The sequence below is a fragment of the Mobula birostris genome, chromosome 22 (genome assembly GCF_030028105.1).
Source record: "Mobula birostris isolate sMobBir1 chromosome 22, sMobBir1.hap1, whole genome shotgun sequence".
Classification (NCBI taxonomy): Eukaryota; Metazoa; Chordata; class Chondrichthyes; order Myliobatiformes; family Myliobatidae; genus Mobula; species Mobula birostris.
Window position 1 is genome coordinate 12,102,853 of NC_092391.1, and position 22,431 is coordinate 12,125,283.

At 43.8% G+C, this 22,431-nt stretch overlaps 1 protein-coding gene across 6 annotated transcripts in view; it reads left to right on the plus strand.

Moving 5' to 3' along the window:
• ralgps1 (Ral GEF with PH domain and SH3 binding motif 1) overlaps window positions 1-22,431 on the plus strand; it is a 761,372-nt gene that overhangs the window by 733,977 nt on the left and 4,964 nt on the right. For all 6 annotated transcript variants that reach the window (XM_072240007.1, XM_072240011.1, XM_072240013.1 and 3 more), the window contains 2 exons: window positions 17,606-17,711; window positions 19,269-19,360. In XM_072240007.1, coding sequence (XP_072096108.1) covers window positions 17,606-17,711; window positions 19,269-19,360 — 198 coding nt within the window. The remainder of the gene's footprint in view (window positions 1-17,605; window positions 17,712-19,268; window positions 19,361-22,431) is intronic.

Genomic DNA, 22,431 nt, shown 5'->3' on the forward strand with positions numbered 1-22,431 from the left:
TAGACTGGCAAATGACACTTAAAGGATTGATGGTGGATATGCAATGGCAAGCATTTAAAGGTTGCATGGATGAACTTCAACAATTGTTCATCCCAGTTTGGCAAAAGAATAAGTCAAGGAAGGTAGTGCACCCATGGCTGACAAGAGAAATTAGGGATAGTATCAATTCCAAAGAAGAAGCATACAAATTAGCCAGAGAAAGTGGCTCACCTGAGGACTGGGAGAAATTCAGAGTTCAGCAGAGGAGGACAAAGGGCTTAATTAGGAAGGGGAAAAAGATTATGAGAGAAAACTGGCAGGGAACATAAAAACGGACTGTAAAAGCTTTTATAGATATGTAAAAAGGAAAAGACCGGTAAAGACAAATGTAGGTCCCCTGCAGACAGAAACAGGTGAATTAATTATGGGGAGCAAGGACATGGCAGACCAATTGAATAATTATTTTGGTTCTGTCTTCACTAAGGAGGACATAAATAATCTTCCAGAAATAGTAGGGGACAGAGGGTCCAGTGAGATGGAGGAACTGAGCGAAATACATGTTAGTAGGGAAGTGGTGTTAGGTAAATTGAAGGGATTGAAGGCAGATAAATCCCCAGGGCCAGATGGTCTGCATCCTAGAGTGCTTAAGGAAGTAGCCCAAGAAATAGTGGATGCATTAGTGATAATTTTTCAAAACTTGTTAGATTCTGGACAAGTTCCTGAGGATTGGAGGGTGGCTAATGTAACTCCATTTTTTAAAAAAGGAGGGAGAAAGAAACCGGGGAATTATAGACCGGTTAGCCTAACGTCGGTGGTGGGGAAACTGCTGGAGTCAGTTATCAAGGATGTGATAACAGCACATTTGGAAAGCGGTGAAATGATCGGACAAAGTCAGCATGGATTTGTGAAAGGAAAATCATGTCTGATGAATCTCATAGAATTTTTTGAGGATGTAACTAGTAGAGTGGATAGGGGAGAGCCAGTGGATGTGGTATATTTGGATTTTCAAAAGGCTTTTGACAAGGTCCCACACAGGAGATTAGTGCGCAAACTTAAAGCACACAGTATTGGTGGGGGTAAGGTATTGGTGTGGGTGGAGAATTGGTTAGCAGACAGGAAGCAAAGAGTGGGAATAAACGGGACCTTTTCAGAATGGCAGGCGGTGACTAGTGGGGTACCGCAAGGCTCAGTGCTGGGACCCCAGTTGTTTACAATATATATTAATAACTTGGATGAGGGAATTAAATGCAGCATCTCCAAGTTTGCGGATGACACGAAGCTGGGTGGCAGTGTTAGCTGTGAGGAGGATGCTAAGAGGATGCAGGGTGACTAGGATAGGTTGGGTGAGTGGGCAAATTCATGGCAGATGCAATTTAATGTGGATAAATGTGAAGTTATCCACTTTGGTGGCAAAAATAGGAAAACAGATTATTATCTGAATGGTGGCCGATTAGGAAAAGGGGAGGTGCAACGAGACCTGGGTGTCATTGTACACCAGTCATTGAAAGTGGGCATGCAGGTACAGCAGGCGGTGAAAAAGGTGAATGGTATGCTGGCATTTATAGCGAGACGATTCGAGTACAGGAGCAGGGAGGTACTACTGCAGTTGTACAAGACCTTGGTGAGACCACACCTGGAGTATTGTGTGCAGTTTTGGTCCCCTAATCTGAGGAAAGACATCCTTGCCATAGAGGGAGTACAAAGAAGGTTCACCAGATTGATTCCTGGGATGGCAGGACTTTCATATGAAGAAAGACTGGATGAACTGGGCTTGTACTCGTTGGAATTTAGAAGATTGAGGGGGGATCTGATTGAAACGTATAAAATTCTAAAGGGATTGGACAGGCTAGATGCAGGAAGATTGTTCCCGATGTTGGGGAAGTCCAGAACGAGGGGCCACAGTTTAAGGATAGAGGGGAAGCCTTTTAGGACCGAGATTAGGAAAAACTTCTTCACACAGAGAGTGGTGAATCTGTGGAATTCTCTGCCACAGGAAACAGTTGAGGCCAGTTCATTGGCTATATTTAAGAGGGAGTTAGATATGGCCCTTGTGGCTATGGGGATAAGGGGGTATGGAGGGAAGGCTGGGGCGGGGTTCTGAGTTGGATGATCAGCCATGATCATAATAAATGGTGGTGCAGGCTCGAAGGGCCGAATGGCCTACTTCTGCACCTATTTTCTATGTTTCTATAGCATGCTTCCTTAAATGTACTGGGGAGGAATTTCCCTAATGAAAAAACTGAACAAACTCCGACCTTTCACGGTTTCCCAGCAGCTCTCTGCACAAGGTGATTGGAGGGTGGTGGCATTTGACAAGCTTTTCTCTCACCTTGGTGATACTTCCCTCCGACTCCACCCGCTTGGTTACCTTTCCCAATCTGGCCTCGTTCTTACCTCATTATTCCATAAGACTGTTAAGATGTAGGAGCAGAAATGGGTCATTCGACCCATCGAGTCTGCTGCGTCATTCAATCATGGGCTGATCCAATTCTTCCAGTCATCCCCACTCCCCTGCTTTCACCCCATACCCTTTGATGCCCTGGCTAATCAAGAACCTATCTATCTCTGCCTTAAATACATCCAATGACTTGGCCTCCACAGCCCGCTCATGGCAATAAGTTCCACAGATTTAATTTTAGAGTAATTTCTCCGCATCTCACTTCTAAACGGATGTCCTTCAATCCTGAACTCCTGTCCTAGAATCCCCTACCATGGGAAATAACTTTACCATATGTAATCTGTTCAGGCCTTTTAACATTCAGAATGTTTCTATAAGATCCCCCTTCATTCTCCTGAACTCCAGGGAATACAACCCAAGAGCTGCCAGACGTTCCTCATATGATAACACTTGCATTCCTGGAATCATTCTCGTGAATCTTCTCTGAACCCTCTCTAGCGTCAGTATATCCTTTCTAAAATAAGGAGCCCAAAACTGCACACAATACTCCAAGTGTGGTCTCATGAGTGTCTTATAGAGCCTCAACATCACATCCCATCCCTGGTCTTATATTCTATACCTCTAGAGATGAATGACAACATTGCATTCGCCTTCTTCACCACCGACCCAACCTGGAGGTTAACTTTTAGTGTGTCTTGCACAAGGGCTCCCAAATCCTTTTGCATCTCTGCATTTTAAATTCTCTCCCCATCTAAATAATAGTCTGCCCATTTATTTCTTCCACCAAAGTGTATGACCATACACTTTCCAACATTGTATTGCATTTGCCACTTCTTTGCCCAATCCCCCAAACTATCTAAGTCTCTCTGCAGGCTGTCTGTTTCCTCAACACTACCCGGTCCTCCACCTACCTTTGTATCATCGGCAAATATAGCTGCAAATCCATTAATACTGAAGTCCAAATCATTGACATACATCGTAAGAAGCAGTGGTCCCAACACCGACCCCTATGGAACTCCAGCCAGCCAGAATAGGATCCCTTTATTTCCACTCTCTGTTTTCTGCCGACCAGCCAATACTCCACCCACTCTAGTTACTTCCCTGTAATTCCATGGGCTCTTATCTTGTTAAGCAGCTTCATGTACAGCACCTTGTCAAAGCCTTCTGAAAATCCAAGTACACCATGTCTACTGCATCTCCTTTGTCTATCCTGCTTGTAATTTCCTCAAAGAATTGCAGTAGGTTTGTCAGGCAGGATTTTCCTTACAGGAAACCATGCTGGCTTTGGTTTATCTTGTCATGTGCCTCCAGGTACTTTGTAATCTCATCCCTAACAATCGATTCCAACAACTTCCCAACCACTGATGCCAGGCTAACAGATCTATAGTTTCCTTTCTGCTGCATCCCACCCTTCTTAAATAGTGGAATAACTTTTGCAATTTTCCAGTCATCCAGTACAATGCCGGAATCTATCAATCCTTGAAAGATCATCGTTATTGCCTCCACAATCTCTCCAGCTACTTCCTTCAGAACCCAAGGGTGTATTCCATCAGGTCCAGGAGACTTATCCACCCTCAGACCATTAAGCTTCCTGAGCACCTTCTGAGTCGTAATTTTCCACCGTGCAAACTTCACTTCCCTGACACTCTTGAATATCCGGTACACTTTGAAGACTGATGCAAAATTTACATTCAGTTCCTCTGCCATCTCTGCGTCTCTCATTACAATATCTCCAGCATCATTTTGTATTGGTCCTATATCTATCCTCGACTCTTTTACCCTTTATATACTTAAAAAGCTTTTAGTATCTTCTTTGATATTAGTCGCCAGCTTCCTCTCATAATTCATCTTTTCCTTCTGAATGACCTTCTTAGTTTCCTTCTGCAAGTTTTTTAAAGCTCCCTAATCCTCTTTCTTCCCACTAGCTCTGACTTCCTTGTATGCCCTCTCTTTTACTTTTACTTTGGCTCTGACTTCAATTTTCAGCCATGGTAATGTCCTTCTTCCTTTTGAAAATTTCTTCTTATTTAGAATTTATCTGTCTTGCACTTTCCTCATTTTTTGCAGAAACTTCAGCCATTGCTGCTCTGCTGTCCTTCCTGCAAATGTCCCTTTCCAGTCACTTTGGCCAGTTCCCCTCTCATGCCATTGTAATTTCCTTTATTCCACTGAAATACTGACACATTGGATTTTATTTTTTCCCTCTCAAATTTCAATGTGAACTCAATCATATTGTGATCACTGTTCCCTAAGGGTTCCTTAACCTTAAGCTCTCTTATCACCTTCGGATCATTGCACAACACCCAATCCAGCACAGCCGATCCCCTAGTGGGCTCAGCAACAAGCTGTTCTAAAAAGCCATCCCTTAGACATTCTACAAATTCTCTCGCTTGAGGTCCAGTACTGATCTGGTTTTCCCAATCCACTTTCATGTTAAAATCCCAATGATTATCATGACATTGCCTTTCTGACACACCTTTTCTATCTCCTGCTGTAATTTGTAATCCACATACCGGCCGCTGTTTGGAGGCCTGAATACAACTGCCATTAGGGTCCTTTTACCCTTGCCATTTCTTAACTCAACCCATAGAGACTCTACACCTTCCAATCCTCTGTCATCTCTTTCCAGTGATTTAATATTATTTCTTATACACAGAGTCACACCACCCCCTTATCTTTCCGATACACCATATATCGTTGGACGTTCAGCTCCCAATGGCAGCCATCCTTTAGCCAAGTTTCAGAGATGGCCACAACATCGTATTTGCCAATCTGTAGCTGAATTTCAAGATCGTCCATTTTATTCCTTATTCTGCGTGCATTCAAATACAACACTCCCAGTCCAGTATTTGTTGCTATCTGTTTTAACTGCACCACACCTTTATTACCATGTAACACATGCCATTGACTTTGATTAAGCCTCATCTCCTGCCTGTTCTTTTGATAATCTCTGTTGCATGCTGTCTTTGATTTATTTCTGTTTTCCCCTTCCTCAGCCCTATCACTCTGGTTCCCATCCCCCCTGCCAAATTAGTTTAAACCTTCCCTAACAGCTCTATTAAATGTGCTCGCTAGGATATTGGACCCTTTTGGGTTCAGGTGTAATCCGTCCTTTTTGTACAGGTTGTACCTCCCCCAGAAGAGGCCTCAATGATCCAGGAATCTGAAGCCCTGCCCCCTACACCAGTCTCTCAGCCACACATTAATACGCCTTTTTTTTTTATTAAGTGCAATCGTGAACAATAGCCAGATCAGAAATGCTGATCAAGTCAACTAGTTCCCAAAGAGAACTCCGATAGGCCAATTAGATGGTTCACTGCTGCTCAGCAATAGAACACAAAAAAATCATATGTACAATTAAGAAACATTAAAAAATAGTAGAAATACTGGAGTCATGATGATCATGATGAAGTCTGCTGGAGAGAGACATTTATACACACACTGTCCTCCATAGTTCAAAGAGATTGAAGGATAAGGTTGCAGGGTGACAAAACATGGCAGGAAAACTTGGAACTAAAAACTAATCCCTACTGGGAGAAAACAGCACCTGTTCATTCCGCACTGTTCTCCAGCAGTTTAAGGACTTAGGCCTGATCATGCTGTTCTTGCACTTGCTAGCTCATGGCACAGGCAGCAATCCTGAGATTACTACCTTAGAGATCCTGCCTTTCAGCTTCCTACCTAACTCCCTGAATTCTCTCTTCAGGACCTCCTCCCTTTTCCCTACCTATGTCATTGGTACCAACATGTACCAAGACTTCTGGCTGTTCACCCTCTCCCTTCAGAATACTCTACACCTGATCTGAGACATCCTGTACCCTGGCACCCGGGAGGCAACACACCGTGAGGGTATCTCTATCAGGCTGACAGAACCTCCTGTCTGCTCCCCTCACTATGGAATCCCCTATGACAACCACATTCCTCATCTTCCTCTTTCTCTTCTGCACCACGGAACCAGGCTCAGTGCCAGAGATCCAATCGCTGTGGTCGTCCTCTGTCAGGTCATCTCCCTCAACCGCATCCAAAATGAGTTAATGATTACTGAGGGGGTTGGCCACAGGGGTGTTCTGTACTATCTGTGCTCTTTCCCTCGCTTCCCTGACTGTCACCCACTTATCTAACTCCTGCAGTCTTGGGGTGACTAATTCCCTGTAGCTCCCCTCTATCTCCTGTTCACTCTGCGTTGTAGGTCATCGAGCCGCAGCTCCAGATCCCTAACGCAGTCCCTCAGGAGCTGCATCTCGGTGCATCTGGAGCAGGTGTGGCTACCCGGGGGACTGGCAGATTCCCAAGACTCCCACATCCGACAACCAGAGCAAAGTACTAACCCTACTGACGTACTCTGTATTCCTCAAAAAAGAAATGCAAAGAAAAGCTAAAAACTAAGTCCACTTACCCACTTAACCTTGCCAAAGCTCACTTTCACCAAAGCCTGAATGAGCAAAAGCCTGTCACTTCTACTCTCGCCACTGGCCTACTCCCAACAATGGACACTCCGCTTATCCCTTCTGTACTTTATTTAGTTTGTCGAGCTTAGTTGCCGCCACTGATAGGCCCGCACAATGGACTAACGCCCGTGAAGCTCTCGTTTTAAATCACCGCCTCTGACCTGCAAGAAGCACTCCTTAACTGTGCTTAGTTGCCGCCGTTGAAAGGCCCGCACAATGGACTAACGCCCGCGAAGCTCTCGTTTTAAATCACTGCCTCTGACCGCCGATAAGCCCGGCACAACCCTTCTGCCTCATTATACTGTTCTTGCGCTTTTACCTCATTATTCCTTCTTTCTCTTTCCTTTTGCACTATTTATCTTGTAATTTATAAAATTTCATTGGGTTAGTGCTATGCTATTACAGCTCGGGACATCAGAGTTTGGAGTTTAATTCCAATGCCATCTATTAGGAGTTTCTGTGTCCTCTCCGTGAACACATTGGGGTCCTCCCACATTCCAAAGACGTACCAGTTAGTAGGTTAATTAGTCATGGTAAGTTGTTCTGTGATTTGGTGAGGTTTAAACAGGTGGGATGCTAGGTGGTGTGGCTCATTGGGCTGGAAGGGCCTATTCTGTGTGGTATCTCTAAATAAAACTTAAAAATTACTGCTGCCAGATACCAATAAATCTCACAACATCAGAGAATATCTTTATCTTCTCTGATTCTGACTGGTTTCACCTATGTTCACCACCTTCCTCTACAACCCCCCACCCCACACCTGTCTTCATCTGCCCACCATCCCTCCTTTATCTGGTTTCACCTACCACTGTCCTGTCTCCATCCCCTAACTTCACTGGTTCCATCTTCCCTCCCTCTCACCTCCTTCCACTGCCCATCTTCCCCTTGATGCGAGATCCCAACCCAAATGGACCATCCCTTTCCCTTCGTAGACATTGCCAGACCCACCAGGTTCCTCCAGCTGCAGGTTTTCCCCTTCTAGCACCTTCTTGCTTGTGGTGGTGTGGTAAATGATATTGTGAACTGGGTGCGAATGAGGTGGAGACTTTCTTTAACCTAGTCACGCCACCACTTATTGCCCTCTAGAAGAAGGTGGTGACTTATGAACTCTTTAGTGTAGGCCACCTCCTACATTAGGTTTGATCCCTGGAAGTGAAGTAGTAGTATTATGTTCCAATACTCAATTATGGACAAGATTGAAATGTTTTGCATGGATTGGAAATGTTTAGAAAGACATAGGCCAAGTCCAGGCAAGTGGGATCATCTTAGATGAGAATTTTGGTTAGCATGGACCAGTCGGACCAAAGACCATTTCCCAGTGGAATGACTGCATAATTCCACATGTTCCTCAGCAGCTGTTCAGAAAGTTCTGTTCCATTCACTACCTGGGTAGAGGGTGGAAAAATACAAAAAGTCAATGAAAATTTTGAAATTGGACACCCATACACAACACAATTTTGTGGCAACATCTACATTGGTGATAATGTAACAGCAACATCAGAACAGCTGATGCTACTAAATTAGGAGTGCACGTTTCCGATATATGACCGGTACAGTTGCATTGCGCTGTAAATATCAGCAACCCAGATTCAATACCACTGCTGGTTGTACGTTCTCCCCGAGCCCAGGTAATACTGCAGGTGCTCTGGTTACCTTCTGTGTTCCAAAAACATACAGGTTAATAGGTTAGTTGGTCACAAGGGTGTAATTGGGCAGCGTGGACTTGTTGGGCCAGAAGGGCTTCTTACTGTGCTGCATCTTCGAATTATATAAAAAAGTACTTATTATATAAGCAATACTAATAGCATTGCACATGTCCTGAAGCCTCACTTCACTTGAAAATTCAATGGCTATTGAGTAACTGGACAGCAATTTGAGAAGGACTACGAGCAACAGTAAGATCATAATTAAGCTATAACTTGAGCAACCTTATGTATTAGAGAAATTAAAACAAAATACTTTTGTATATTTTGCTTGGCCACAGAAAGAATTAACAACTCTCACTTATTTTGTGGCATCTTAAGCCGCTTTTGAACAATCAATGTGCTGGGCTGCTCAGGTCTGAAGTTCATTCACCCATGAACTTTCTGTTTAAAACTTGCATTCCTTTACCTTGCAGTTATGCTAAACTGCTACTTAAAACTTAAGTATAAAAAAAAAATTCTCAAACAGGTCAGGAAAATGATGAAGGGTCTCGGCCCAAAACGGTGACTTTTGTTCCTTTCCGTAGGTGTTGCCTGAACTGCTGAGTTCCTCCAGCATTTTTTGTGTGTGTTGCTCAGGATTTGCAGCATCTGCAGAATCTCTTGTGCTGAGGGAAACTTGGTGCGTCCGTACAACTGAATATCAAATAAATATAGGCATGCACTCAGAGGAGTTAACATGTATATTCACTTTGCAGCGAGAGGAACAATGCGCAATAATTAGTCAATAATTAGTGCTAAGGGGAGTCATTGTGCTAAAAGAAATAGATTCATGCATTAATCTAAATGGGAAGGAAGTAGAATGTAACATAAAACTATATCTGTAACAAAACATTCAATTTCCCTTAGCAGTGTTTTCTTAATTTTTCTCTTTTTAGATAACTATCCATAACTAATTTCACTATACTAAAGATCCAGTCTTTTCGGTGGACACTTTCTTTCAGGATAGCACTTTGGACCTGAAGAGTGGCATCAGGCGACAGCTTATCAAAGACAACTTTCTCTGTTGGAGGTGTCACGTTGCTATTGATGACATGACCATCAGTGAGAAGCAAGTCTGCGGATGCAGCGCGTTTGTCTTATTAGATGCAGTCACTCAGGTGTGTTCTTCATCTGAGCATCCAGTATCTGGTCCACGTGATGTCTCCATGGATGATCTCCAACATCCGCTGAGTACATTAGTGGTCCGGTTCTTGTAACAATCCTGTCCGGTGTCCTCTTGTCTTCCTGGTAATCTTCTAGGACTTCTGTACAACCTAGAAGCTCCTTGCTGGTATACTTGGCAACTGGCTGAACTGTTTATTCTACACTTCCCTCTGTGGATCTGGTTTCAGGATGTCCATGCGAGATCTCAGATTCCTGCTCATAAACAGCATTGCAGGGTTTCGATTTGTCATCTCACAAACAGAGGTCAGATGCACAAAACGGAAGTTGTCTACCTTGTGCTGTAGAGAAATGTCCTTGTCCATAGCTTTAATGGACTTCTTGAAGGTTTAGATAAACCTTTCAGCTAACCCATTTGTTGCTGGGTAGTGTGGAGCTGACTTGAAATCTCTGACATTTTTCTTCATGAACTGTGTGAATACTTCTGATGTGCATTGTGGTTCATTGTCACTCACAATTTGTTCTGTTAAGCTATTTCTGGTGAAGATAGTCCTCAGAGTGGAAACAGTCTTTTCTGAGGTGGTTGACTTCATTGGTATGATCTCTGGCCACTCCAAATGAGCATCCACAGCAATCAGCAATGTGGAGCTCATGAATGGCCCAGCAAAGTCAATATGCACTCTTTGCCATCATGAAGATAGCCACTGCCACAGGTGTAATGCTGCCTGTGGGGGTGCATTTAGAACTTTGTGGCATCCCGAACAGCTCTTGGTCAAGTCACCAATCTGTCTATCTTTTCCCAGCCACCACACGTCACTCTGGACAAGACTCTTCATCTTGACTGTACCCAGGTGTCCTTTATGCAGATTCTCTAACACTCTGGTATGCAGATTAGAGGGAACCACAACATGAGATCCACACATCAGTACTCTTTGACATATCGACAGTTGGTCTCGTCTCACTGAGAACTCTGGAAACATAGGGTTACCATGAGCTGGCCACCCTCGCACGGTGATGTCATAGACATTTGACAATGTTGCATCATTCCTTGTTTCCCTTTGAGTTTCGGAATTTGTTACTGGCAGCTGGTGCACCAACACGGAGTGTGACCAATGCTGGGTCACAGTATGAAGCCTTTTCTTCTTCAGTTGTCAACCGTGGAAGGCGTGACAAGCCATCAGCATTGCTGTGTTGTTTGGTACCCTTGAACTCTAAGTCATAAGAGTGGGCTCCTAGGAAAAGTGCCCAACGTTGCTACCGGGTAGCAGACCTCACTGGGATGAAAATGGACACAAAGGGCTGGTGATCTGTCCATAGAGGTAGTGGTGGAACTTCTTTACTCCCCTTAGGGCCTCTTGGTCAATCTGAGCATAATTGAGATCTGCCCTCATCAGTGATCTAGTGTGTGACAAAACAGCACCATTTCCATAAGGGGATGCATCGCACGCCAGTCTGATGGGCAGGGATGGGTCATAATGGGTGAGCAGTTCATCTGATGTTATTGATCTCTGTTTCCTTGAATGCTTTTTCACATCTTTCTGACCATTGCCACTTTGCTGCTGTCTGTATCAGTGCATTCAATGGGTGCAGTACCGGCACTGCAGCAAGATTTGGGAGAAACTTGCGGTAGTAGTTTACAATATCCAAGTATGAACTGAGTTGTGACATATTTTCTGGTTTGGGTGCCTATACCACTGCTTACATCTTCCCTCGTGACTTATGCTTCTCAGTGACATGTCCGCAATATGAGATTTCATTCTTGAAAAACTCACATTTCTCTATCTCTGCGCGCAGACCGTACTCACTCAGCCTGGTAAGCACTTTACCAAGGTTCTGGAGGTGCTCTTCATCATTTTTGCCAGTCACAATGATGTCATCAAGGTAACATTGTGTTCCTGGGAAATCTTGGAGCATTTGGTCCATTACTCTTTGCCAAATTGCTAGAGCTGATGTGACGCCAGAGACGAGAAAATTATATTGGAACACAACCACACAGTAGAGGCTGATGAGATCGTGCTAACTTTTCAAGCACGATTTTAAGAAATTAAAATTAAGTTTGCCTATCTTAAATTCTCAGTTAATTGCGGTTTCTTAAATTCCCCTAATGTATCTGACTCTAACACTACCCCGGCAGAACATTCCATTCCATGCACCCACCACTTTCAAAAAAAAATTAACTCTGACACCCCCCTTACACTTCCCTCCAATCACCTTAAAATTATACTCCTTGTGTTAGCCATTTCTGCCCAGGAAAAAAAGTCTCTGTCTGTGGACTCGATCTATGCCTCGTATCACCTTGAACAGGTGACAGTCTCTTGGAAGATTGTGGATTGCAGTTCCATACCAGAGATTTTGAAAGCAAAACCGTGGGATGATTTATTAGAGGCTGAGGTTCTGTATCCTCATTCACGTCTTTGTGAATGGTCCCATGGCATTGTCTTAATGAATTTAGCTAGTCACCAGGGACATAAGATTCTTGAATAGACCTCTTCGGTGTTAAAGAAGAACTCTCAGTAAGGTTGGCTTTATGTGTAACATGTACATCGAAACATGCAATGAAATGTGTCATTTTGCATCAATGGCCAACACGGTCCGAGGATGTGCTGTGGACAGTCCCACAAGTGTCGACATGATTCCGGTGCCAAACTTGCATGCCCACAACATACTTACTTCACAATCTAAAACAAGAGAAAATCTGCAGATACTGGAAATCCAAGTAACGCACACAAAATGCTGGAGGAACTCAGCAGGGCTGGCAGCATCTATGGAAAAGAGTACCGTCAACGTTTTGGGCTGAGACCCTTCAGCAGGACCGGAGAGAAAAAGATGAGGTGTCAGGGTTAGAGGGTGGGGGGAGGGGAGGGAGAAACACAAGGTGATAGGTGAAACTGGGAGGGGGAGGGGTGAAGGAAAGAGCTGGAAAGTTGATTGGTGAAAGAGATACAGGCTGGAGAAGGGGGAATTTAATAGGACAGGACAGAAGGTCATGGAAGAAAGAAAAGGGGAAGGAGCACTAGAGGGAGGTGATGGGCAGGCAAGGAGATAAGGTGAGAAAGGGAAAAGGGGATGAGGAATGGTGGGGGTGGGCATTACCGGAAGTTCGAGAAATTGACGTTTATGCCATCAGGTTGGTAGCTACCCAGAAGGAACATAAGGTGTTGTTTCTCCAACCTGAGTGTGGCCTCATCGCAATAGTATAGGCAGTCATGGATTGATATGTCGGAATGGGAAGTGGAACTAAAATGGGTGGCCACTGGGAGATCCCAGTTTTTCTGGTGGACAGAGCATGGGTGCTCAGCGAAGTGGTCTCTTAATCTACCATTTGGGCTGCATTGCCTGTTGATGACACATTGAGAGCTTTGATTGTGGGCCAGTCTAGTTGGATTTTTCTCCATCATTCACATCCAAAAAGTGTTGTCCCTCCACTTTTCAACACAAAGCTCTAACTGCTGTGTTTTGCCTCTGTACATTATATTCACTTTCAGTTTGCCTTTGGGAGACAGTTTTTCACCTATGTAAGTCTTTAGCATCACTGAGGTCTTTTCTAATGGTAGCCAGACTCTGAAGTTATGGACAAAGCTGACCCTGTACCCAGCTCCGTTTTCAGTTTTACACCAGGCACATTTGTTGTGATCCGTATGATTTTGCTATCTACTTCAGTAATGCTATACAGTTCTAGGCATGACAGTTCACCTTTGTCAGACTCTGTGTTGTCTGATTCAGTTTCACATTCAGTCACTTTTTGCACTTGTTTAGTTTTGTGTTTAAAACTTTTCACTCGGTTTTTCTTTTTGATTGTGTTTTTTTATCTGACTTGCACACTCTAAGTGGCCTTGTTTGTGACACTGTCTGCCCACTTTTTCTTTGAACCAGCCGTCATTTGCATCATGGGAGGATTTGCACATCGATAACATTTTAGGCTTTTTTCACCATTCAGGGACATTTTGTGCATTTCACACATTAATCTCTTTTTCTGTTGTCCCACTGCATCCTTTGCAGCAGTCTCTAACGATATTGCAATGATCCATGCCTGTTCTAAGGTTAGGTCTCTTTCTAACAGTAGCCTCATTTGAGTGCTTTGGCTAAGCATGCCACATACAATGTCCCTTAATGCATCAAGAAAGTCCATCTCTAAAGTCACAGTATTGGGAAGGTTTGCGCAGTCCTGCAGTGTATTCAGACATGTTTTCATCCTTTAACTGGTTTCTTTTGTGAAATCCAAAACCTCAGCTATTACTAGCAGTTTTGGGCTAAGTTTTTGCATAGTAGGGGAATTAAGGGTCATGGGGAAAAGGCAGGTGGGTGGAGAGGAGTCCAATGTCAGATCAGCCATGATCTTATTGAATGGTGGAGCAGGCTCAACAGGCTAGATGGCCTATTCCTGCTCCTATTTCATATGTTCGTTCTTAAGTGACTTGGCAAGATTGCGACAATTTTGTCGAATGACTTGCTTGCTGGCTTTTCAGGAGTTACTAAGTTGTGTATGAGACTATACATTCTAACACCCATTAAGCTAAGAAGTGTGAGGTCTTTCTTTACCTCATCCACATCATTAGCATTACAATACAGTTCAACCCCCTCAATAAACTATTCCCAGTCCTCATTAGAACTGTCAAATTCATCAACTTTCCCAAACAAAGGCCACAGTCAGATTATTTTTACTTTAGTTTTGCTAGCTGTGCATCCCTCACTGTGTACTGTCACAGTGCTCACCTGCCCTTTTCCAGCATCCGGGACCACCTTCTCCATACTGGTTCAGTTCACTCGTTCCTCTCCCTTCCTCCAAATTCTGGCGTCTCGTAACTGCCAACACGGTTGGTGATATTCGCAGGAATTCAGGTTCATACTCATCGCCAATTTGTTGTGTCTGTACAGCACATATCAAATAAAGGCACACACTCTGAGAAGTTAACGTGTATCTTCAGCTTGCAGAGAGAGCAACAAATCAATGTGCAGGCGTAAATTATCAGTCAAAAATTGGTGCTAAGGGGAGTCATTGCTCTAAAAGAAATAGATTCAAACATTACAAAACAGAATCTGTCTTTGATTGCACAGCAACCAATGCAGAAGTCAGCAGTCTGTCCAGACTAGTCTGGTCATTGAGCTAATCAATCGTAATTGCGACTAAGAACAGAAAATGCTTGAGTTGTTCAGACAGTATCAGTGCTTGGACCTTAAAAAATTACTTCACGTAACTAAATTAAAACTGCAGTTACAAATCTGCTCAGGGGCTGAGTACAGGTTCTCCATGTGTAATAAATGTTTACATTTTTATGGATGTCTACGTCAATTGTGTTCATTAAGTCAGAAAATACACACAAAAATACTCACTTGATACAGTAACCATGTCTCCACAGTGTGGTAATGTATCGCATCAAAAGAACCTAAGACTGAACAATTAATAAAATAGGAAGGGGTTGGAATAAAACAGGACCTCCTAATACTAGAACCTCTTTCACCTACCAGATAACCAGACAGGAACACATGCAAGTTTGCCTGCCTGTCACACAGTGTCCTGTCTCGGAATCATTACCATCGACACCGCGTCTAAAACCTGCAACTCCAATTCCAATACCAGTGTGGGAGTCCCACCTGGACTGCAGTTCTATTAGAAGGCAGCTCACCTTTGCCTCCTTTAGGGTACAGAGGGCTGGCCAGTAAAAAGCAGCCTCTCCAAAGGCACCTTTATCAAGCATATGATGAAAAGCAGAGAAATAGGTGTCATATTCCAGGACGTCATTCCATTGGAAGCTTAACATGTTTCTTTTCCGTTAATTTCTATTAACTGGGGATTGAATTCAAGGACTGTGAGGTAATGTTGCAACTCTTTAATACTGCTGGTTAGACAACACTTTGAGTATTGTGTTCAATATTGGTCACTCATTATAGGAAGGATATGGAAGCTTTAGAGAAGGTGCAGAGGAGGTTTACCAGGGTGCTGCCTGGTTTAGAAAGCATGTTTAATTAGGAAGGTTTGAGAGAGGTAGGACTTTTCTCTTTGGAGTGAAGGAGGACAAGAGGTGACTTGAAAGAGGTGTAAAAGATGGTAAGAGATGCAGACAGAATGAACAGCCAGCAGCGCCTTTTTTCCCAGGGTGGAAAAGACTAATGCAAGAGGTCAGAATTTTAAGGCGCTTTTAGAAAAATATAGGATGGGATGTCAGAGGTTAAGGCTTTTTAAAAAAAAAAACAGAGACTAGTGGGTACGTGGAATACACTGTTAGGGGTTGGTAGAGGCAGATACATTTGAGACATTTAAGAAACTCTTGGATGTGCACATGGATGAAGAAAAATGGAGGACTATGGGAGGGAAGGGTTAAATTGATCTTAAGGTAGGTTAAAAGGTACAGCATCATGGGGCTGAAGGGCCTGTACTATACTGCACTGTTACATGAGAATGACCTCCATGGTCCGCAGAGAGCAAGCAGCAGCTTTGAGGATATAACGAGCGCAGTGGATAGAGGATAGAAGTGGACATTATTTAGCTTTGATTTCCAGAAGTCGTTTGATAAGATGCCACGTAAAAGACTTATCTATAAGATAAAGATGCATCGAGTTGGGGGTGATGTATTAGCATGGATAAAGGATTGGTTAACTAATAGAAAGCAGAGAGTTGGGATACATAGGTGTTACTCTGGTTGGCAATCAGTGGTGAGTGGTGTGCTGCAGGAGTCAGTGCTGGGCTCACAACTGTTCACGATATACATTAACGCTCTGGAAGAGGAGACCAAGTGTAGTGTATCTAAGTTTGCTGATGACAGTAAATTGAGTGAAAAAGCAAATTGTGCAAAAAATAAGGAGAATCTGCAGAGAGATATAGATAGGTTAAGTGAGTGGGCAAGGGTCTGGCAGATGGAGCACAATGTTGGTAAATGCGAGGTCAACCACTTTGGAAGGAAAAATAAAAGAGCGGATTATTATTTAAATGGTAAAATATTGCAGCACACTGCAGTGCAGAGGGACTTGGGAGTGCTTGTGCATGAATCACAAATGGTTGGTTTGCTGGTACAGCAGGCTATCAAAAAGACAAATGGAACGTTGGCCTTCATTGCTAGAGGGATTGAATTTAAGAGCAGGGAGGTTATGCTGTAACTGTGCAGGGTACTGGTGAGGCTGCACCTGGAGTACTGTGTGCAGTTCTGGTCTCTTTACTTGAAGAAGGATATACTGGCTTTGGAGACGGTACGGAGGAGGTTCACCAGGTTGATTCCAGAGATGAGGGGGTTATACAATGGTGAGAGATTGAGTTGCCTGGGACTGTACTTGCTAGAATTCAGAAGAATGAGAGGAGATCTTACAGAAACATATAAAATTATGAAAGGGATAGATAAGATAGAGGCAGAAAAGTTATTTCCACTGGTAGGTGAGACTGGAACTAGGGGATATAGCCTCAAGATTTGGGCAGTAGATTTAGGATAGAGATGAGGAGGAACTTCTTTTCCCAGGGAGTGGTGAATCTGTGGAATTCTCTGCCCAATGAAGCATTGCAAGCTACCTCAGTAAATATATTTAAGTCAAGGTTGGATAGATTTTTGCATAGTAGGGGAATGAAAGATTATGGGGAAAAGGCAGGTAGGTGGAAATGAGTCCATGGCCAGATCAACCATGATCTTATTGAATGATGGAGCAGGCTTGATGGGCCAGATGGCCGACTCCTGCTCCAATCTCTTATGAAAGGAGAGACTGAGCAACCAAAAGACCCGATCACTAACAAGAGCCACCACTTACTCTTGCCCACACTGCACCAGAATAGGTAGACCTCAGGTTGGCCTCTACAGCCATTTGAGGACCTTTCAACAGCTCATTCTTTGGGAGACTATCATACTCGACTCAATTGATCATACTGTTGCTATTACTACCACTGTCTATATTCTATGTTCTAATATCGTTATTTTGGGAAATCAAATCCATGAAACAGTTTAAAACTTCTGCCATCAAAATGATTCACATATTTGTCACTTCTCTCCCAACAGTTCAAGTCAGCCCCCAGTAAGAAGGTGTCGGTAGCAGGATGGATGGTGGTTCTGCCCGACGACCCAGAGCACCCGGATATCTTCCAGCTGAGTGACCCGGATAAAGGTGAGGAGAAATCCCTTAAGTACCAAGGATCTGGCGGCATGGTGGCGCAGGCGGGAGAACTGCTGCTTTAGAGTTCCAGTGACCCAGGTTCAATCCTGGGCTCCGGTGCAGTCTGCGTGGAGTTTGCACGACCTGCTGCAGCCATGTGTTGCAATGGCACCAAGCTGCCGCTGAGACCATTCTCGAAGTGCAGCGTGCAGTTCTGGTCATCCAGTTACAGGCAGGGTGTCATTAGAAGCCAGAAAGGTGTAGACAAGGATGAAACCAGGATGAAGAACTCAAGATACAAGGATATACAGTAACTGTGCAAAAGTCTTAGGCACATATATATAGCTAGGGTGCCTAAGACTTCTGTATAGTACTGCATTTGTCAACGCGGAGCAGACAGTGAGTTTGTAAATCTGGCGGGAGCAAAGTATGTTGGGAATGGCAAGGGTGGAGTGCCATGGGAGGGGTTTGGGACAGGTAGCAGAGACGGAGAGGATGGATTGCCATGGGAAGGGTTTGGGACAGGTAGCAGAGACGGAGTGCCAGGGGTGGGAGTGTGGCATGGGTGTAGACTCCAAGCAAGGTAATTTGATTCCAAACAATTAGTTTATTGATCATTACAGAATGTCTCTCTGGTGCTTCCCGCTCCTTCCCCTCTTCTCCCTTCCCCTTCAGCCAACCATGATTCCCCTCTCTCTACCCTGTTCCCGTTCTCAGTCCACAATGGAGACCCATATCAGAATCAGGTTTATCGTCACTCATATGTCATGAAATTTGTTTTTTTTTGTGTGTGTGGCAGCAGTACATAAAATACACAAATACACAATATTTAAAATTACTACAGTCCTGTGCAATAGTCTTAGGTGCCCTAGCTATTTGTATATGTGCCTAAGACTTTTGCACAGGACTGTAGAAAATAGAATAGTACAGCACAATGCAGGCCCTTCAGCCCGTGATGTTGTGCTGGCCCTTTAAGCTATTCCGAGATCAATCTAACGCTTCCTCCAAATTCATTTTTTATTCACCCATGTGCCTCAGATTCTCTTCAATCTCCTGAATGTATCTGCCTCTACTACCACCCCCAGCAGTGCATTCCACGCACCTACCTTTGATATCCCCCCTTGTACCTGAGACCCTTTACCTGAGGGAGCACTGGGGGCCTCTGTTTAATGTTTCACCAGACTGTGCAGTATGTCCTCAGGCTTGCACCGGAGACTCCGTGTGGAGTTGAAAGGGCAGTGGGGTAGACCTGGCAGTGTGGACTGCAGGAATGCACTCTGTATGCCGTTGAAGGCAAAATACTGGGGACACTGAAACGGTGAAATACAATTAGAAGTACATAGCTGCCCAGGCTGCATTTGCAGAGAGAGGAGGAAATATTTCAGGTTGAAGACTTTTCAGCACAACTCCTGTCATCAACACACTAAACAAATTTAAATATAGTTTACTGTTTTTAAATACTGTCATTTGGTATTGGCTCTGAAGTTTCCTGCACACGTTAAAGCACCAAGGCAATTCCGGAAATGCAAGTTGCTGTCACTATCGCCATGCGTCTGCTTGTATTGACAGGAAATGTTTACAAGTTCCAGACCAGCTCACGGTTTCATGCAATCCTGTGGCACAAACACTTGGATGACGCTTGCAAGAGCAACAGACCACAGGTAGGTGTTCAGTAAACCACACATAGTCAAAGACCCCGCACACTTCCTCACACTATTTATTAACCCCCCCCCCCCCCCATGCTGGACATTCTCTTCTCTCCCTTCTCCCATCAGGCAGAAGATACATACAGAAGTCTGCAAGCACACACCACCAGGCTCAAGGGCAGCTTCTATCCCACTGTTACATTATTGGATGATAAGATGGACTCTTGGCTTCAACTTACCTTTATGTGATCTGTGCACCTTATGGTCTGCTTATGGCTCTTTCTCTGCATTGTAATCACTTTATTCTGAACTCTGTCATTGGTTTCCCTTGTATAATCTCGATAATGTCCGTGTGAGACTTCGTCACTGCAGTGATATCAAACACTTACGGACACGCACTGAGTCCAAACGTGTGTAATGCCAGAGTGCTAAATGGGTCCCAACTTGTGTTGGCATTGTAGCCCTTGCTCAGGGTACCAGACTCCTTCAGTCTCCCATTGCCACTGATTGGCCACATCTTCACCCGATCACTTGGAGTCACAGAAACAGGTCCTTCGATCCAACTAGTCTGTGCTGAACTATTATTTTGCCTAATCCCATCAGTTGCAGGAAAAAGTTTGTGCACCCTTTTCAGTAATTACTCATAAAATGTGCTCGGATAGTCATCCAAGTCAGAATAATGGACAATCAATCTGCCTAAACTACACACACAATCATACTTTTCATGGCTTTAGTAAACACATTGTTTTATCATTCACAGTCCAATCTGGAAAAAGTATATGAACCCTTGTATTTAATAACTGATAGAACCTCCTTTAGTAACAATAACTTCCACCAAATATTTCCTGTAGCTGCTGATCAGACTTGCACAATGGTGAGGAGGAACTTTAAACCATTCCTCTATACAAAACTGTTTCAGTTTATCAATATTTCAGAGATACCTTGCATGCACAGCCTTCTTCAGATCATGTCAAAGAATCTCAATTAGGTTAAAGTCTGGAATCAAACTTGGCCATCCCAAAACACAAATTTTCTTCTTTTTAAACCATTCTGTTGTTGATTTATTCATGTTTTCGATCGTTGTCTTGTTGCATCATCCAACTTCTATTAAGCTTCAGGTGACAGACCGGTACTCTGACATTCTCCTGTAGAATGTCTTGATATGATTTTGTTCCCTCAATGCTCGCAAGCTGTCCAGGCCCTGAGGCAGCAAAGCAGCCCCAAACCATGATGCTCCTTCCACCATGCTTCACAATTGGGTTGAGATTTTGGTTTTGGTGGGCAATGCGCTTTCCCCTCCAAGCACAGGGTGCGCATTTCTGCCAGAAAGTTCAACTTATGTCTTATCTGTCCATAAAATATTGTCCCAGAAACATTGTGGAACATCCAGATAGTCTCTTGCAAATTTGACAAGCAGCAATGTTTTTTTTTTGGAGAGCAGTGGTTTCCTCCATGGTGTCTTTCCGTGAACACCATTCTTGTTCAGTGTTTTTCTTATAGTGGGCACATGAACAGAGACTTTAGCAAACCTGAGAGAGATTTCTGCAGGTCTTTTGCTGTTACCCTTGGGTTCTTTTTCACCTCCTTCAACATTGCAGGTTGTGCACTTGGTATGACCTTTGCAGGATGCCCTCTCCTAGAGAGAGTAACAACAGCACTGAATTACCTCCATTTGTGGACAATTTCTCTTACTGTGGACTAATGAACACTTAGGTCTATTGGAAATGCTATTATAGTCTTTTCCAGCTTCATACTTCTCTGCAATACTTCTAAGGTCATCTGAAAGTTGATCGAGGCATGGTGCACATAAAGAGATCTCTCTTGAGAAGAGCAGGCTCTGTCAGTAACCTGACTTTGTGTGTCTTTTTACAGGGCAGGGCACCTCTACAACCCACAACTCCAATCTCATCTCATTGATCAGAACACCCGACTCCAAATAGCTTTTGTAGAAGGCATTACCCCAGAGGTTCACATACATTTTTGAACCCTGACTGATTGTTTAAATGGTGTACTCAGTAATGACGAGCAGAAGTACAATTGTTTGTGTGTTATTAATTTAGGCAGATTGTGTTTGTCTAACGTGACTTAGATGAAGATCAGACCATATCAGAGCTTTTACAGGTATATTAAGAGCAAAAGGATTGTAAGGGATATCTTGAAGATCAGAGTGGTCGGCTTTGTGTGGAACCAAAGGAAATGGGGGAGATCTTAAATAGGTTTTTTGCGTCTGTATTTACTAAGGAAGCTGGCATGAAATCTATGGAATTGAGGGAATCAAGTAGAGAGACCATGGAAACTGTACAGATTGAAAAGGAGGAGGTGCTTGCTGTCTTGAGAAAAATTAAAGTGGATAAATCCCCGGGACCTGACAGAGTGTTCCCTCGGACCTTGAAGGAGACTAGTGTTGAAATTGCGGGGGCCCTGGCAGAAATAGTTAAAATGTCGCTGTCTACAGGTGAAGTGCCGGAGGATTGGAGAGTGGCTCATGTTGTTCCGTTGTGTAAAAAAGGATCGAAAGGTAATCCGGGAAATTATAGGCCGGTGAGTTTAACATCGGTGGTAGGTAAGATATTGGAGGGAGTACTAAGAGACAGAATCTACAAGCATTTGGATAGACAGGGACTTATTAGGGAGAGTCAACATGGCTTTGTGCATGGTAGGTCATGTTTGACCAATCTGTTGGAGTTTTTCGAGGAGGTTACCAGGAAAGTGGATGAAGGGAAGGCAGTGGATATTGTCTACATGGACTCTAGTAAGGCCTTTGACAAGGTCCCGCATGGGAGGTTAGTTAGGAAAATTCAGTCGCTAGGTATACGTGGAGAGGTGGTAAATTGGATTAGACATTGGCTCGATGGAAGAAGCCAGAGAGTGGTGGTAGAGAATTGCTTCTCTGAGTGGAGGCCTGTGACTAGTGGTGTGCCACAGGGATCAGTGCTGGGTCCATTGTTATTTGTCATCTATATCAATGATCTGGATGATAATGTGGTAAATTGGATCAGCAAGTTTGCTGATGATACAAAGATTGGAGGTGTAGTAGACAGTGAGGAAGGTTTTCAGAGCCTGCAGAGGGACTTGGACCAGCTGGA